Source organism: Tupaia chinensis, unplaced genomic scaffold (genome assembly GCF_000334495.1).
Source record: "Tupaia chinensis unplaced genomic scaffold, TupChi_1.0 Scaffold000186_1, whole genome shotgun sequence".
Lineage (NCBI taxonomy): Eukaryota > Metazoa > Chordata > Mammalia > Scandentia > Tupaiidae > Tupaia > Tupaia belangeri.
Window position 1 is genome coordinate 1,023,002 of NW_006159661.1, and position 19,549 is coordinate 1,042,550.

General features: G+C 37.8%; 1 protein-coding gene across 4 annotated transcripts in view; it reads right to left on the bottom strand.

Moving 5' to 3' along the window:
* RNF17 (ring finger protein 17) overlaps positions 1-19,549 on the bottom strand; it is a 153,871-nt gene that overhangs the window by 68,032 nt on the left and 66,290 nt on the right. For all 4 annotated transcript variants that reach the window (XM_006146723.2, XM_006146722.2, XM_027771133.1 and 1 more), the window contains exon 17: positions 5,411-5,564. In XM_006146723.2, coding sequence (XP_006146785.1) covers positions 5,411-5,564 — 154 coding nt within the window. The remainder of the gene's footprint in view (positions 1-5,410; positions 5,565-19,549) is intronic.

Consider the following 19,549-nt stretch of genomic DNA (forward strand, 5'->3'; position numbering starts at 1 on the left):
TCTCCTACACTGTTGGTGGGAATGTAAACTGGTTCGGCCACTGTGGAGAACAATATGGAGGTTCCTCAAAGATCTACAAATAGAACTACCATTGATCCAGCAATCCCACTTCTGGGTAGCTACCCAAAGGACAGGAGAATGCTCAGTTGGAAAAGTGCTTACATATCAATGTTTATTGCAGCATTATTCATGATAGCCAAGACATGGAGCCAACCTAAATGCCCACAAACACATGAATGGATTGAAAACGTGTGGTATAGGGAACCAGCAGTTAGCGTAATGGCTATGTCGCTGGCCTCCCATGTAGTCGACCGTGGTTTGCGTCCCGGACCCGGTGGCTTAAAACTCACACCGGGCGCGTGTGCGTGCATGCCCAAGATCCCGAGAGGAGAATGGAGGAGAAGGGATTGCAGCGTGACCACCCCCCTGGGGGGGGTGATTTCTCGCTTTCTGTCTCTATGTCTCTCTCTGTCTGGCGAGTGCACGCGCCCTATAGTGAAAACCTCTCCAAAAAAAAAAGAAGAAATGAAAACGTGTGGTATATATACCCTATAGAATACTACTCAGCCATAAAAACAACAAGACCCTGGCATTTGATAGAAAGTGGTCAGATATGGAGGATCTATTGCTGAGTGAAGTAAGCCAGGATATTAAAGAAAGATATTGTATGTATCCACTTAATATATGCTGACTATCCACACTCTATGGTAGAGAGCAAAATATTGAAAGACATTAAAGCAGTGAAAATAGTAAACGAGGATAAGACAGTGTGGAATGGGGGAAGGGAAGAGAAGAATATAGAGAAGATAGCAAGAGAACAAATAAAGAGGCATGACATTAGTAGGACACAGGTATGGTTTATTACCTGTTGATGACGACATGCATAGTATTATCAATTGGATTGGTTTGAGAAGTATTTCATGTTGGTTAAAGTCCTTTTACAATCAAAATGAGAAATAGTGATTGGCTGTTTAAAATATAATTGGAATAATAATAATAATGATCAGGAAAAACAATGAAAAGATATTGGATGATGAAATGGGGATTTTAATGTCTCTGTATTGACTGACATGCATGGCATTCCTTCTGGAAAAAGAAATGTAATACACTGTAAAGTTAGATGTGATTCAATGTAATATTAAACAAGATTATGATGATAATAAATAAATTTAAAAAAAGAAAGAAATTAAGAAAGGCCTCTGATGAGAGCAATCTGACCATATGCTGAGTCATAGGGAGATCTATTAGCTGAATGGTCAGATGAGAAACAAGGATAATTACTTAAGGGATACTGTTTGACTCTGATTGTACTGAGGAATGATTTGCACATGTTTGTGTCATAAATACCAAGAACATGTTGAGCTTTTTGAAACAATTTGATGATACTTGCAGACTGTCTCCCCATAACCAGTTACATTAATAAACTCTTTTCTTAAAAGAGAGAGAGAGAGAGAGAGAGAGAGAGAGAGAGAATTAATGAGATAGGAGTTAGACACCCCCCCATTTACATTTACAGGTACATAGGGTAAAGACACTGAAGGTAAGTCAGTGTTTTACTTTTTAACAAAGTCTCTATGTTTTTCAAATTCTCTGTGTTTTTCCTCTATGATCTGGTTAATGTACACTGTTTTATATGTTTTTTACATATCTCTAAAAAATTTATGACTCCTTGCTAATAAGGCAAGAGAGGAATACTGAGCACACAGCCAGTGTAAAGGCCCAAGATGGAGTCATAGTGGCTAAGTTTTCACAGGCAAAAGCTGGCTGCATTGGGATTCAAAGTAACTGTAGCTAAGGGCAACGGTTACTATTTAGTAACTGCATTCTTTTTTAGAGAGAGATTTTTGCCATAAGACGTGTGTGCTCACCAGAGAGAGAGAGAAAGCAAGAATTCACCCTCCAGGGAAGATGGCCACACCGCAATCCCTTCTCCTCCACTCTCCTCTTGGGATCTTGGGCATGCATGCACATGTGCCTGGTGTGAATTTCAAGCCACCAGGTAGTATAGAAAGCTACATTCTGCTGATCCCACAAAGAATAGGGTAATAAATCGCTCAGACTACCATGTAACCATTTTCTAAAGCCCACTTCCTTATCAAAAGTCAGTCTACTGCTCAGACAGCTAGATAAAAACCCCTCAACTCTAGTCCTTTGGCAACCCATTCAGGCCCACTTTCATCACATTGTAAGTTTTTCATCTTTCTCTAAGAAACTGTGCTTTACTCTCCTTTCTGTGTCTTCATTTCTAATTCTTCATGAGCATAGGACAAGAATCAGCACAGGTATTGGGTCTAATCACCCAGCACTCTCACATCAGTATTGTTTTTTTTTTAATTCATTTACTTCTTCCATGAAGAGGGAGAGAAAGATAGGATCTTCATACTGCAATACACCCTCAAGTCTCAAGTCAACCTGGATTTTGACATGCACATCTGGTGTTCACAGGGAAGCCTTGGGCTGCAAACTAGGACCTTTCCATGTGGGTTTAAAATTGCAGATAATTGTGTTACCCCTGTACCACTGGCCCAAGAACATTTTTTTTTTTTACATAAATTCTAAATAATAAGAGTAGAGTCAGTAGACATGGAAAATCTCAAATTTATTTTCAATTTATTCTCTCTGAGGAAACTATTGGAAGAAGTAAAGTAGTAAACTGAAGAGGTAAACATAGAATCCATAAAACAAAGGATCAAATATAGGAAAATAATGAAATGTATTGTCAAGTAATATAAATTTCTATAATAACAAATACATAAGCTCAGAGGGTAAGCAGTGCAATTGGCGAAGACAGAAGGATGTTTTTCAGTTTTTTAAAAAAAATCAAACTAAGATTATCAGAAAAGTCTAATCATGTGGAAAATTGTTTTGAACTATCAGGAAAATATAATCATAAATTAGAAGAAAAAAGGCAAGTGAAAAATCAACACAATTATTTACTCAAAATAGAATTAAACCAAGTATACTTTATGACTCAGCAGTGAAAATATTTACAGAGCATGGACATGGATTTAATAAGAACTGTGATATAACTACAGCAGGGAGGGAAAGGGAAGGCAAAAGGGCTATAAATAGGCCCAACTACAATGGTGCATAGGTAGAGTTATCGCTTGGGAGGCTGGAAGCCACATGGTGGCCCAGGTTTGATTCCTTGGCCAACCTGAGTATGTCAGGTGCAGTTGTGGGTGCCTGCAATCCTTGCTAATTGAGAGTACAGGGTGGGATGATCATAACATAGGCAAGACCTTGTTAAAAATATGTATCTCTGTCGCTCTCTTTCCCGCTCTACCTTCCCTTCTCATTGGAAAAAAAAAAAGCCATAAAGAGATCTGAAACTATTATTGCACAGAATAAGAAATAGATAATATCTAATATTGAAGAATGAACTGAAGTTTAATACATTATCAGAAAAAAATAACACAAGTAAATACCAAGAGAAACACCTGAATGAATTAAAGTTAGTTGCTTTCAAGGAGGGGACTGGAGTATGTAACTCTTGTAGTACTATTTTAACTTCTAAATGAGGTGGACATTAGAAAACAGCAGAAACTCTCATATTTGTAGAACTAATGATGATCTTGAAGGTGAAGTTTAATAGGGCTATGGAAGGTAGGGAAGACAAGCCAACTACCAATAATGCACTTCTTTTTAGCACCCTAAAAGTCATCATGGAAACTGTACCCTTTCCAAGTATTGCTACTCAAAAAATTTTAGAGGCCATATTACTTATTAAATAGATGATAATGTTTTGAAACTATCTTAATTTGAAAAGTCTTTAATGTTATGAAAAATGTTCTTATTTGTTCGGCAGATATACTGAAACATAAAGTGGTATCTTCATTGCTGTTACTGGAATGTGTTTTTTTTTTTTTTCCTTTGGAGAGGTTTTTGCTATAGGGTGCTTGTGCTTGCCAGAAAGACAGAGAGAGACAGAGAGACAGAAAGTGAGAAATCTCACCCCCTGGGGGGATAGCCATGCCGCAATCACTTCTCCTCCTTTCTCCTCTAGGGATCTTGAGCATGCACGCACAAGCACCTGGCGTGAGTTTAAGCCACCGGGTCCAGGACTCAAACTGTGGTCCACTACACGGGAGTCCAGTGACATAGCCATTATGCTAACTGCTGGTCCCACTGGAATGTTTTTATTCCTTCTAAAATTTAGGTTGAAACTTAATCCCCAATGCAAAGGTACAAAGAACTGTGGCCTTTGTGAAGAGACCGAGTCACAAGGGATCTACACTCACAAACAGGTTAAGTGCCTTTGCAAAAGGGCTTGGCAGAGGAAGTCTTCCCCCTTTTTTGCCTTCCTGCTTTCTGCCATGTGAGGACACAGTGTCCCCTTTGGAAGATACAGCACAAGGTGTCAAAGAAACAGATCAAACAGGTTCCCACTAACCAACTCCTTCATCTTGAACTTCCCAGCCTCAGAACTGTGAGAAATAAATTTCTACTGCTTATAAATTACCCAGTGGTATTTTGTTATAGCAGCACAAATAGACTAAAATACTCATGAAAACCACATTAGCTAGTTCAAGTCACTAACTACTAATTAAATTAATAGTGACATTGAAGAATAGAAAGCTTACGTTGGAAGACTAAAAAATTTTGATGCAAGATACAGAAGTGGCTATATATTAGAAGTAACTGGCAAAGACCTTAGATTAATAAAAAAAAAAAAACTTTTTAAACAGCATCAAACTAAATAAAACTAAACTCTTTTCATTAAAAAAAAAACTATCTACAAACTAGAAAGAATGAAAAGAAACAAACATAATACAATGAGTGAAACTGTGCTTGCTATATCTAACTCCTGAAATTACAAAGGTTTGGTATATAATTGTTTTCTCTTAGGCAAACAAACTTTCCTACTTTTGCTATTAGTCCACTGTCATAAATCTTCTGTTTCCCATCCTACTTTTCTTTTTCCCATTATTTCATTAGCTGAATTAACTTACTTGTCATAGGGAGGATATAGAAAATGTAGAGAAAGAAACTGAGTAATTGTCTGGTAAATAATTCCCAGGAGAAAAGCATATAAGTCAAGAGGGAAGCTGAGTAGACACAACAGAGTCTATATTCAGTTTGCACCTTCACAAACAAAATTGCATAGAATAGACATGATCAGTCAATATGAAGATAGAAGTCACCAGTTTTTGAATAATTAACTTTCATTACTTTGTACTGTCATCTACTTCTCTGAACTGATTCTCAATGTTTAAGTCCTAGTTAAGACAAACAAAGTTTCAGGAGCCAGAGATCCATCTCCCAACATTATCACTAGCTTTCTAAAGACAGATGACAGAGCAAATGGTACCATCAAATAATATCACTTCTAAGATTTAGTTTCTATCAAGTCAAACAATATTAGCTTTGAAGTTTAACATTCCTATAGAAAATGTATGTACTTTACTACCTGTGACTTTTGCTCGGTACCAAACTCCATCTTCAAATTTAGCCACACAGGCTTGATCTTGAACTGGACAGAGGATTTCCAGATTTTCTCCATCTTCATTTTTATAGAATTCCTCAATTGTCTTTAACAGAAATAAAAAATCCAAGCTTTCTATCTAAGAAATAAAGAGATAAATTATCATAGTTTCATAGAAACTGAAATTTTAAATATTGACTATATTAGGTTGTAGTAAAAGTCACGATGGGACCAGCAGTTAGCGTAATGGCCATGTTGCTAGACTCCCACGTAGTTGACCGCAGTTTGAGTCCCGGACCTGGTGGCTTAAAACTCACGCCAGGCGCATGTACATGCACGCCCAAGATCCCGAGAGGAGAATGGAGGAGAAGGGATTGTGGCGTGGCCATCCCCCCTGGGGGGTGATTTCTCACTTTCTGTCTCTCTGTCTCTCTCTGTCTGTCTGGCGAGCGCAGGTGCCCTGTAGCAAAAAAAAAAAAAAGTCATGATGCATTTTTGCATTACAAACATAGAAAAATACATCATGACTTTTCTGACAAGCAATTATTACAAGCGCTGCTCATAAAATTTTGAAACATTAAAACTGGAATTAGATGTAAATCTATCAAATTTTGTTTTATGTAATTTATTAAAAAAATTTTTTTGGAGAGGTTTTTGCTATAGGGCACTTGTGCTCGCCAGAAAGACAGAGAGAGACAGAGAGACAGTGAGAAATCACCCCCCCGGGGGTCTGGCCCTGCCGCAGTCCCTTCCATTCTCCTCTTGGGATCTTGGGCATGCACGCACATGCACCTGGCCTGAGTTTAAGTCACTGGGTCCAGGACTTGAACCGCAGTCGACTACATGGGAGTCCAGTGACATAGCCATTACGCTAACCACTGGTCCCTATTTTTAAAATATTTTATTGCAGGGTGACCAGCAGATGGTGTAGTGGCAACGTTGCTGGACTCCCGTGTGGTTGACTGTGATCTGAGTACCAGACCCAGTGGTTTAAACTCATGCTGGGCACATGTGTGTGCATGCCCCAAATCCCAAGAGGAGAATGGAGGAGGAGGGATAGTGGCATGGCCCTCCCTCCTGGAGGGAATGATTTCTCATTTCTGTCTCTCTGATGAGCACACGAGTCCTATAGCAAAATCCCTTTCTAAAAAAAAAAATTATTGCAGAAGCAGTAAATACAATGAACATAATAGACATAACAAAAATAAAATAAAATCACATTCTGCCAATAACAATTCAGTGTTTTAAGACCTTATAGTTCTTTTCCTATTACACATAAACACAATTTTCTCCCCACTTTCACGATTTCTATTTCTTTATTTATATTTTTGCCATAGGGCATGTGCAGTTGCCAGAGAGAGATAGAGAAAGAGGGAAAGTGAAAAATCATCCCCCAGGGGTATGGCCACACTGCAATCCCTCTCTCAGGATTTTGGGCTGGCATGCACATATGCCTGGCATGTTTTTCATGCCACTGGGTCTGAGACTCAAACAGTGGAGTCAAACATGTGGGATCCAGAGCCTTAACTACCACACCAACTGCTGGCTCCATACCTTTATTTTTACCAGAACTCAATCAATACAATATAACTTAACAACCTGCATTTTCCAATCATTTTTCACTTTTCCTATTTCAATTATATTCCTACTAATACTTTCAGACCATATCCAGTTTTCCCAAACTGTTTCATATCAGTACCTATTACCAGATTACACCTTTTTTTGGAGAGATTTTTGCTATAATGTACATGCAGTCACCAGAGAGAGAGACAGAAAGTAAGCAATCACTCCCCAGGTGGGATGGCCATGCCATAATCTCTTCTTCTCCATTCCATGCCTTGGAATTTTGGGCATGCATATACACGTGCCCAGAGTAGGTTTTAAGCTATTGGTCTGGGACTTGGGACATGAGAGCCCAGTGCCTTACCCACAACACCACATGCTATACCAGACTACACATTGGTTTTGGTTATCTCTGTAACTTTTCAGTATTAATCTAGCACTGGGGCCAGCCTGTGGCATGGTGGTTAAGGGACTAAATTCCCACATGACTGACTGTAGTCTGAACCTGTACACATGTACTCTATCACCAATTTAAATAATAATAACAAATAAAATTTTAAAATTCTTAAAAAATATTAATCTAGCACTGTTCTCTGTTTTAAATACCACGTCATGCTGAAGAGGCCCAGTTATTTTTCTACAGAATGCTCCATCTTCTGAATTTATGTAGTGACATTTTCATGCTATTATTTAGCTTATTTCTCTGTTGAGTAAGACCTCTCTTTTGAATTTCTCAAAAGCTGAAAGTCATTTCAAAAGGTTTAATGGACCGGGAACCAGCAATTAGCATAATGGCTATGTCACTGGACCCCCATGTAGTCGACCGTGGTTCGCGTCCCAGACCAGGTGGCTTAAAAGCCACACCGGGCGCATGTGCATGCGTGCCCAAGATCCCGAGAGGAGAAGGGATTGCGGTGTGACCATACCCCCTGGGGGCTGATTTCTCGCTTTCTGTCTCTATGTCTCTGTCTGGTGAGCGCACACGCCCTATAGCGAAAATCTCTCAAGAAAAAAAAAACAGGTTTAATGGACCCAAGCTACATCTTTTTAGCTAGACTATATCATAGGTAATATTGTACATTCAGTCTGCAATGCATTAGAAGATTCAGTACTTGCTGACTTGTTATTAATCCTCTAAGATTCATCTATCAATTAGGATGATGATTCTGACTCCTCCCATTATACACTTATGTTTTCCCCACTGAGGACACTAAGTATTTCATATGATGCTATTTTGGCATTATATGAATGTCCAGGTTTCTGTTTTTAATTTTTTTAAAGGTTTTTGTTGCTATAGGGTGTGTGTGCTCACCAGAAAGACAGAGAAAGACAGAAAGTGAGAAATAACCCCCCAGGGAGGATGACCACGCTGCAATCCCCTCTCCTCCATTCTCCTCTTGGGATCTTGGGCACACAGGCACACGTGTCTGGTGTGAATTTAAGCCACCGGGTCCGGGACTCAAACTGTGGTTGACTACATGAGAGTCCAGCGACATAGCCATTACACCAACTGCTGGTCCCCACTTTTTTTGTTTTAAATCAACTGCCCTATCTAACGGTTTTAAAGTGAGTTGATAACTAATAAAAAACCAATAATTCAGTAGGGAAAAGACACCTTCATGGCTCCTGAGAACTAGTGAGTTCAGGGAATAAAGAAATGAAGATTTTTCTATTGATAATTCAGCCTCCAGCCCACAAATCCAGTGGCAGGAACTCCCTCAAGCCTTCTCTCTGTCTCTGCCTCTCTCTACTTCCATCTGTCTTCTAATTTTTTGTAATTTTTCCTTTAAAAATTTTTTTAAAGTAAAGCATTTTCTGGGCTTTCAGCTCCTCCTCTCTTTTATCTTGTTAATAACCCCCTTTCCTCCCAACCCAGGAGAGGCAAGGGAGAAGACACCTTCATGGCTCCTGAGAAGTAGTGAGTTCACGTGGTTTTCTAATTTTTGCTTTTAAAATAAATAAATAAATAAATAATTTGTTTTCAAATTTTTAAAAAAGTTTTTTCTTCTCTTTTTCTCTGTTTCTTGGTTGTTTTATTGCTGTTGTCTCTTTCTCTCTCTTTTCCCTTTTCTGCATGCTCTTGGATGCTCAGATTGTACTTCAAGTTTGGGAAGAAACACACTTTCCACCAGATGACTACAAATCACCACCGGACCACAAGAAACATGGGAAAGCAAGAAAATACATCTCCTCCAATGGAAAAGAATAACTCCTCTTCATCTGCAGACAGTTCAATGGAAATCATGGAAATGTCTGATAAAGAATTTAGAACATTCATAATGGCAAAGCTAACAAAGATGGAAGAGAAGAGAGACAATAAACTGCAGAATAATAAGGAGAAAGGAGCTGATGAGTTTCAGGAGGTGAGGAAATTCTTGCAAGATCTAAAAGAGGAGTTACACACTTTACAAAAGAATCAAATGGAACTGTTAGAGATGAAGACTATAATACAGGAAGTAAAAAATCTCTCTTGAAAGTATTAAAAGTAGACTAAACAATACAGAAAATAGAATCTCAGAGATAGAAGAGAAAATTGCTGGTCTAGAAAAATACACCATGAAGACTGAGAAAATTATCCAAAAAATTGAGACTAATATACAAGAAATATTAGAAACCATCAAACATTCAAACATCTGGATAACTGGCATCCCAGAAGATAAAGAGACTCATAAGGGCATTGATAATCTATTCCATAAAATCCTGCAAGAAAACTTTCCAAACCTAGAGAAGCACTCAAAGATCCAGACCCAAAGAAATACAAAGGACCCCAAATAGAATCAACTCAAGAAGATCTTCTCCAAGACACATTATAGCCAGACTGACCAAAACCACAGATGAAGACAAGATACTAAACTTGGCAAGAGAGAAACAGCAAGTTACCTACAAAGATATCCCATCAGACTAACAGCAGACTTCTCATTGAAAACAACGCGAGCAAGGAAAGAATGGGAAAATATATTCAAAGTGTTAAGGGAAAAGCAATTTCAACCGAGAATACTATAGCCAGAAAGATTATCCTTCATATGGGAAGAAAAAAACAAGAAAATTCTCAGATAAACAAAACCTGAAAGAATTTACCAGCACCAGACCAGATCTCCAAGAAGTTCTCAAGGGAGTGCTATGTCAGGAAAATTAAATGTAGTCACACAGAAATAGGAGTTCAAACACTAGGAAAATGGCCTACTTGGGACCAGCAGTTAATGTAATGACTATGTTGCTGAACTCCCATGTAGCTGACCACGGTTCGAGTCCCAGACCCGGTGGCTTAAACTTACGCCGGGTGTGTGTGCATGTGTGTCCAAGATCCCGAGAGGAGAATGGAGGAGAAGGGATTGCAGCGTGGCCACCCCTCCTGGGGGGGGTTGACTTCTTGCTTTCTATCTCTCTGTCTTTCTGGCAAGTGCATGCACCCTATAGCAAAAACCTCTAAAATAAAAATAATTAAAAGAAGAAGAAAAAGAAAAAAGAAAATGGCCAATTTAATCATAGGGACAAGTCTAGAGTTGAATATTATATCTCAGAATTCAATCGTGAAGATCAAACCACAACAGAAGATAAAGTACATGAGACTGAATTGGTGAAATAGCATTCAGTGACTTTTGACTAAAATATTGCTGCTTTTCTTCTAGGCTTTATTGTCTGGTTTTAAGAGTTGTTGTCCTGTCTTGAGCTGCCAGTAGGTTCATGTACTTACTATTTGAACAGAATACTAACCTGTTTCCAGGCTTTAAGTTTTAAGCAAATTTCCTTACCAATTCACAACTGCTTTTCTTGAAATTATCAGCTGAATTTGCTATTGAAAGTAGTTAGATTATTTAAGAAATTGTGTGATCAATAAAATGTGGGGGAAAAAGGAATGGGAGACAACTGTAGACACCACAGATAGTGTAAGAAGAGGGTGGGAAAGGGCAGAGGGTCAGACATAGTGGTAAATACGTGTGTGTGTGTGTTTATACACAGACATATAAAACTAGAAATGGAACATTATTGATGATAACATACATGATTAAGCCACTATGCAGTGTATTCTGGACGGGAAACCACTTTTTGTATGCTGTGACGATGATTAGGGGATGAATGTACATTAATTAATTAAAAAAAAAGTTTCAGGAATAAAAAATGGACACAAAAGAACCATGCTTGGGGTGATGGAAATGTTCTGTATTAAACTGTAGTACGATCATGACTTTATAAGTTTATTTAATGCTATTGACTTTTAAGGGTAAAATTTATGATATATGTAATATTTCAGTAAAATTGTTTTATAAAGTTAAAAAATAAAATAAATCAATAATTCAGTAGTGTTTGTTTCCTGAGTAAAACACAGCTTTCTTTTACTAATGGGGCTATTTAATAAGGTCTGAAAATATAGTTTCTGAAGTTTCTTTGGTACCAATGAAAAAATTAAGGATACATGTTTGATTAATTCTCTAAATACTAAACTTTTTTTCTTTACTTTTTCCCTTTTCTTTTCTTTCCTTTTTTCTTTCCTTCCTCTCTTTTCTCCTTATAGGTCATTCCTTGTCATGTGTGATCACTGAAGACTTTTCTTTTAGCTTGTGCTCAGCAAATGTTTTCACAGAGATTTCCTTTTTTTGCTATAGGGTGCATGTACTCCCAGGAAAGATGGAAGCAGGGGGTGAGAAATCACTCTCCAAGGGATGGCCATGTGGCAATCCCTTCTCCTCCAACTCTCCTCTTGGAATTTTGGGCATGTATGTACATGTGCCCAGTGTGTTTTTCAAGCCACTGGATCTGGGATTCAAACTGTAGAATTAGCCACATGGGACCCAGCCACCTTAGTCATCATGCCACTGGTGGGCTCACCAATTTTTAAGATTAAAAATATTTCAAAAAATCCATCTCGAATGAGAAAAAGAGAGATTTTTCTATTTACAAATATAGTGATACAAGTGAAAATGTTCTCTTTTTTAAAATTTATTTTACTCATATGAGAGTAGGCACACATGTATGCATAAATGTGAGAGAGGTCCATGTGCACCCTTGACAGGCTCTCAACACATCATGATCCCCTTTCTCATGGCCCTCCAGCTCATCTCATCAGTATCTTGGACAAGAAAAAGCTGTCTTCTAAATGTTATGAAAGTTTTATGCCATTAGTACTTACTTTTGCCCCACCCCCTCCCCAGAATGTCTGACAACAGTCTTAGTTTTGAGCAGTGGCAATCCAGTTCTCAATTACCTCCCTTAAATAAGAGGAAACAGACTAGACCTTAAACACAAATTACTGTACATGTAACTTGTCTGGGGATACTTTTAAGCCTGATGCAACATGCTAGTCTCTACTTCATGCAACTTAGAACACAGGCTGGAAAAATGGTAGGCACCTGCTTCTTAAAGCTAGAAAAGGGACTACAAATCTAGCTGGGGCATGAATTTTAACTCTGGGGCAAGAGTTTATGGATGTAGACACATAACAGACCATCTGAGGCCTAGACGAGATTCTTTTTTTTTTTTTTTTGAGAGGTTTTTCGTTATAGGGCGCATGCGCTCGCCAGACAGACAGAAAGAGACATAGAGACAGAAAGCAAGAAATCACCCCCCAAGGGGGATGGTCATGCCGCAATCCCTTCTCCTCCATTCTCCTCTCGGGATCTTGGGCACGTACGCACACACGCCCGGCGTGAGTTTTAAGCCACCGGGTCTGGGACTCGAACCGCGGTTGACTATGTTGGAGTCCAGCGACATAGCCATTACGCGAACTGCTGGTTCCCAGGCCTAGACAAGATTTTGAAGTGAGACTTTTTAAGACATTAGGACATTCAAAAGAGCCATGAATATGAAAGAATTCAGAAAGCCACATGTCTGCTCAAACAAGATGCATGCTCAGAAAAGCCTAAGAAGACTTTCAACTTTCACTTTGGGCTAATTTCTAGGCTCAGAGAAGGCCTAGCTAAGCTGAGAAGTACTTTCCCAAAGAACTAATCTGCAAATACTGGGAAAAGTTTATTTATTTATTTTTTTCTACCTGTGTTTTTTTTTGTTTGTTTGTTTCAGCTCCTGACATTCAAGGAAATCTCTGTCAAAACATGTGCTGAGCACAAGATAAAAGAAAAGTCTTCAGTGATCATGCAATGATAAGGAATGGCCTATGAAAAAACAGTATGAAAAAGTCTCAAAACAAATGAACTACTATAGCCTTGAACAATACCACTACCACCAAAAAGAAAAAAAAGAAAGAAAAGAAAAAAAAAAAACCCAGCAAATCCTGATATAGCCTTGAACAATACCACTACCACCAAAAAGAAAAAAAAGAAAGAAAGAAAAGAAAAAAAATAAAAAAATCCTGAGGTGAGGGAGAACTTAATTTCCATAGATACCATATTATAATTGTCAAATGTCCAATTTTCAACAACAACAACAAAAATAACAAAACAAAACAAGGATATGTGGTGGCTCATTCAAATGACAGAATAAATCAACAGAAATTTCCCTCTAAGAGGTGGACTTACTAGACAAAGACTTTAAATCTAAGCACTAGACAAACAAAAGTTGTATTCATTACCACTAGACCTACCTTACAATAAATGCTAGGAGTTCTTCAAGTTTAAACAAAAGACAATGAGAACATGTAAACATATGTAAGTATAAAACTCGCTGTAAAGATATGCATGGAATATAAACAAAATTATGCTTATTAAAAAAAATATCAGATGGTACATGCACTTGCCATAGAGAGTGAGACAGAAAGTAAGGAAGCACCCCTCAAAGGGAAGGGTTATGCTCGAATCCTTTTCCTCCATTTCTCCCTCCTTTTTGGGATTCTGGGTACACATGTACAAGTACCTGAAGTGTTTCTTAAGCTGCAAGATCTGGGACTTGAACTGTGCAGTCAGCTATGTGAGATCTATCTGCCTTGACCACCATGCCATGGGCTAGTCCAAGAATACCAAGAATTCTGAAGCTGGTTAAAAACTAGAAGGAGTATGTAGTGATCCTGAAAAGGGACAGCACAGGACTTGCAGGTATTGATACTAGAAGATTCTGCATCATTGAATCAAGAACCTCTGTCATTTCATCTTATATTAAAAAACTAGGGTTTCATTGCATCTTTTGTAATATATTTTAAAGAAGAAAACTAAGCCCTGTGTGACCAGAAAAACAAACAAACAAAAAGCTTAACTTTCTTAAAGATGCTATAAGGGCTAAGGGAACACACAAAGAACTAAAGGAAACTGGGGAAAATGACAGACATATGAATAAAATTATAATATCAACAAGAGACAGAAGTTAAAAAGAAGCCAAACAGAAATTCTGGAACTCAAAAGTATAATAGCTGAAATTTTAAGAGTCACCAGAGGGGTTCAATATCATTGTTTAGTGAGGAGAACAATCAGCAAACTTAAAGATAGGAAAAATGAAATGACTGAGTCTGAAGAGCAGAAAGAAAAAAGAATGAAGACAAGTAAACTGAGCTTAAGGGATTTGTGGGACACCATCAAGTGAACCAACAAACACATTATAGAAATCACATAAGAAGGATAGAGTGAAAGGGGCAACAAATACTTGAAGAAATAGGAGAAGGAAATGTCTCAAATTTGATGAAAGACATGAATCTACAAATCCATGAAACTAAATGTTAAGGGTTGAATTATATCTCCTTGCCAAAAACATGTATTAGAGTCATAAAACCCAAGCACCTCAGAATATGATCAGACCTGAAAATAAGAGTCTTTATAGAGAAAACCAAGTTACAATGAGGTCATTAGGATAAGGTTATTCAGTTTGATTGGTGTTTTAATAAAAAGGCTAAAATTTGGGCACTAAGACAAATACATAAGGAGAATACCAAAAGAAGATTAAGGCAGCAATCAGAATGCTATAGAAAAAGTCAAGAACCAAAGACTGCCAGCAAACCACCAAAATCTAGAGGCAAGACAAAACAGATTAGCTCTTACAGTCCTTAAAGTGAACCAACTCTGCTTACAAACTGATCTCAGACTTCTAGACTCCAGAACTCCAAAACAATAAATTTCTGTTGGTTTAAGCTACACAGTCAATAGTACTCTGTTATTGCAAAAATAGTCAATAATCTATAAGGAGGAAAACTCAGAAACAGACACCAGGACATTCCATAACTGTCAAAAGCCAAACACAAAGAGAGACTCTCAACAAGAGTAAGACGAAAGCAATGTGTCACATATAAAAGGTTTCCAATAGGATTATAAGACAATATCAAGAGACCTTAGAGGACAGAAGGCAATGGGAAGACTTATTTAAAGTGCTGAAAGAAAAATACCTGTCAAGGAAAATTCAGTATCTGGCAAAATTGTCTTTCAAAAATGAGAGAAAAATTAATATATTCTCAGATAAATAGGAACTAAGGAAGTTTTATAAGAAATGCTAAAGGGTGCTCTTCAGGTTTCAATGAAAAGATACTAAACAGTAATGCAAAGCCAGATGAATACAAAGATCTCTGGTTAAAGTAAATACATGAATAAATATAAAAGCTGTTATTATAGTAACTTTAGTTTACAACCTTTTCATTTTCTATAGGATTTAAAAGATAAATGTATAAATAATACTTATAGATCTATATTATTGAGCACACAAAATATGAAGATTAATTTGTGATGTCAATAGTCTTGGGGGAAGATGGAGCTGGATGATAGTTTTTTGTGCAATTAAAATTAAGTTGGTGTCAATTCATATAATATTTTTACAACTTTAAGATGTTACATGTAATCTCCATAGTAATGATATAAAAAAATCTATAAACACAAAAGAAAACCAAACTACAATGTTTGCATATCCATGTTCACCGCAACACTGTTTACAACAGCCACAAGGTGGAAGCAACCCAAATCTCTACTTATGGATGGAGAGATTTTTAGAAATGTGGCACGGTCATAAATGGGGTATTATTCAGCCTTAAAAAAGGAAATCCCATCACATGCTACAACATGGATGAACCTTTAGGATATAATGGTAAGTGAAATAATCCAGTCATCACAAAGTTTGCAAATAGTATGTGATTCCACTTATATGAGATATCTAAATTAGTTGAACTCATAGAAACAGAAAGCTGCCAGGAATTGGAAATAGGGGAAAATGAAGAATTGTTGCTCAGTGGACACAGAGTTTCAGTAAGAGGAAAAAGTTCTAGAGATCTGTTGTACAGCAATGTGAATGTTAACACAACTGAAGTGTACATTTAAAAATGGCTAAGAAGATAAATTGTATGTGTTTTTTAAATCACAGTTATTTACAAAAAAGAGAATATAGCTGGCTCTGTGGCCTAATGGTTGGAGAAGCCAGATTCCCAAATGGTCAACCACATGGTTTGAATGCCAACCGCAGTAGCTTGAAAAACATGCTGAGGGTGTGTGTATACATGTTCAGAATCCTGACAGGATGGAGAAGAAGAGATAGCAGTGTGACTATGACCTATAATGGGATGCTTTCTACCTATCTCTCTCTCCCTGGCAAGTACAAACACTTGCTGGTAAAAACAAAACAAAACAAAAAAACCCCCACAAAAAATTATAAAAAGAGGGAACCAGCAGTTAGCGTAATGGCTATGTCGCTGGACTCCCACGTAGTCGACCGCGGTTCGCGTCCCGGACCCGGTGGCTTAAATCTCACGCCGGGCGCGTGTGCGTGCGTGCCCAAGATCCCAAGAGGAGAATGGAGGAGAAGGGATTGCGGCGTGACCATCCCCCCTGGGGGGTGATTTCTTGCTTTCTGTCTCTATGTCTCTCTCTGTCTGTCTGGCGAGCGCACGCGCCCTATAGCGAAAAAACCTCTCCAAAAAAAAAAAAAATTATAAAAAGAAAACATGACACTAAAAAAAACCAAAAACAACTAAACATAAAAGTGGACTGTAATGGAGGAAAGAAGGAACCAAAAACAAACAAACAAACAAACAAAAACAACCATAAGACACACAGAATATAGATGGCAAAATGACAGAAGTGTATCCCTATCAGTAATTGCTCTAAGTGTAAATGAATTAAATTCTTCAATTAAAGGCCAGAGATTGACACAAGGGATTAAAAAAGTAATATCCAGCTACATGTCATCCATAAGAAAAGCACTTGATACCTAAAGTCATACACAGATTGAAAGTTAAAGGTTGGGGGCTGGCAGGTGGCGTGGTGGTTAAGGTGCTGGACTCCCACAAGATTTACCACGGTTCAAGTCCTGGATCTGGTGGTTGCTTTCTCATGCGTCCTTTCTCTCTCGCTTTCCCTTTCTCTCTCTCTCTCTCTGTCTCTAGTCAAATTTAATATATAATAATAAATAAATAAAATAAACATAATTATTTTTTAAAAAAAGAAAGTTAAGGATGGAGGGACCAGCAGTTGGCATAATGGCTATGTTGCTGACTGTGATTCGAGTCCTGGACCTAGTGACTTAAACTCATGCTGGGTGTGTGTGTGTGCATGTGTGTGTGCCCAAGAGGAGAATGGAATAGAAGAGATTGCAATGTGGCCATCCCCCCGGAGGGGTGATTTCTCACTGTCTGTCTGTCTGTCTCTGTCTTTCTGGCAAGCGCACACACCCTATAGTGAAAACCTCTAAAAAAAAAAACCAAAATAAAAAAACAGAGAGAGAGAGAGAGAGAAAGTTAAAGGATAAAAGAAAGTATTCCATGAAAACAGTAACCAAAAGGGACCTGGGGTACTTTATTATTGGGTTTTCAGAAAAGTCATAACAGAAAAGATTCAAGTTACTACAATTGGAAATGAAATTGGAAACACTACTACTAATTTAAAAAAATAAAAAGAATTATAAGAGACTATTAGAAACAACTGTATACCAACAATTGATTAACCTAGCTGTAAACAACCAACAAAGACCAATTCATGAAGATGTAGAAAATATGAACATACAAATTTATAAGTAGTAAGGAGATTTAATCAGGATTCAAAATCTCAAAAGTAAAGCCCTGGATCATATGCAGGTGGCTTCACTGCTGAATTCTGCCAAATATTCAAAGAATTAAGACCAACCTTTCTCCAAATCTGCCAAAAAATTGAAGATTAACATTTCTTAACATTTTCAGAGGCAAACTACCATGATAACAAGGCCAAAGGAGGTTGCAAGGAAAGAAAATTATAGGTCAATAGCCATTACCAATATTTATACCAAAATCTTCACCAAAATACTAACAAACCAATATTGCTACTCCCACATAGTTGACCACTATTTGAGTGCCTGACCTGGTGGCTTAAAACTCAACGCTGTGTGTGTGTGTATGCAATCCTGAGAAGTGAATGGAGGAGAAGGGATTGCGGCTTGCTCATCCCCCCAGGGCTGTTTTTTTGCTGTCTCTTTGTCTCTCCAGTGAGCACATGTGCTCTATAGCAAAAATCTCTCTCAAAAGGAAAAAAACAAAACAAAAACAAAAACTAACAACCGCATTAAGCATATTAAAAGGCATTATATTCTCCTCTAATTTGGCTTTGAGGCCACACTCTGGAGACTGGTTGTAACTCTAGCCCTGCCGTAATGGAGACTCAGAAACAGTAGATGTTTATAGTGTACCTTTCACAGCATGCATTTTTACCTTGGTAGATGTCTAATTCCTAACCTGTGAATGGATGTTCCTCTTACAGGAAACTTTTTTATATTGGCAGTCACATTTGTGACTCCTGGCTGTCCTGTGCCCAGTTTTGTTTTGCCTTTTTCCCTCATCTAGACGATCACTATCTAGCAGAGTCCCGACTGGGAAGAGACCTAGGTTCTAATGTGTTGGTCAAAGGAGGCAGCACAACACAACACATGAAATAATGAAAGTATTTTGTGCATCACAGGTATGGGGGGAGGGGAAAAGAAGAAAAAAAAAGACAGGAAAAGTCAGAAAGATTTCAGAAGGTAGGAAGAAACATACATTAAGTATAATTCATTGTCCTTTTCCTTTATAGTTCTCTTTTTTTTTCCAAAGAATTATTCATTTGGGACCAATAGAGGGCATAATGCTGTATCACTGGACTCCCACATAGTCGCCTGAGGTTTGAGTCCCAGACCTGGTGGCTTAAAACTCATACTGGTCGGGCCAGCAGGTGGCGTGGTGGTTAAGACGCTGGACACTCCTACATGGCTGAACACGTCAAGTCCTGGACCTGGTGGTTTGCTTTCTCACTTTCCCTCTTTCTCTTCCTGTGTTCCTCTCTGGTCAAATTAAAATAAATGAGTGAATAAATAAAATTAAAGGTGGTATTATCTGTTAAAGATATTTTATAGTTTTATCAACTGGACTAGGGAGAAATGTTCACCTGTTGAAATATTCACTTTGTAATAATATAAGTGCATGTATAAAAGAAAGTAAAATTAAAAAATGAAAAAAAAAAAGTAGAGGGGCTGGCAGGTGGCGTGGTGGTTGAGGTCCTGGACTCCCATGTGGCTGACTGCGGTTCGGATACCAGACTTGGCACCTTCCTTTCTCATTTTCTCTGTCTCTCTTTTGGTGAGCTCATGCGCCCTATAGCAAAGTTAAAATAATAATAATAAAAATAATAATAAATAATTTAAAAACACACACACACACCAAAAAAAAACAATTAAAAAAAAAAAAAACCACAAAAAACAACCATA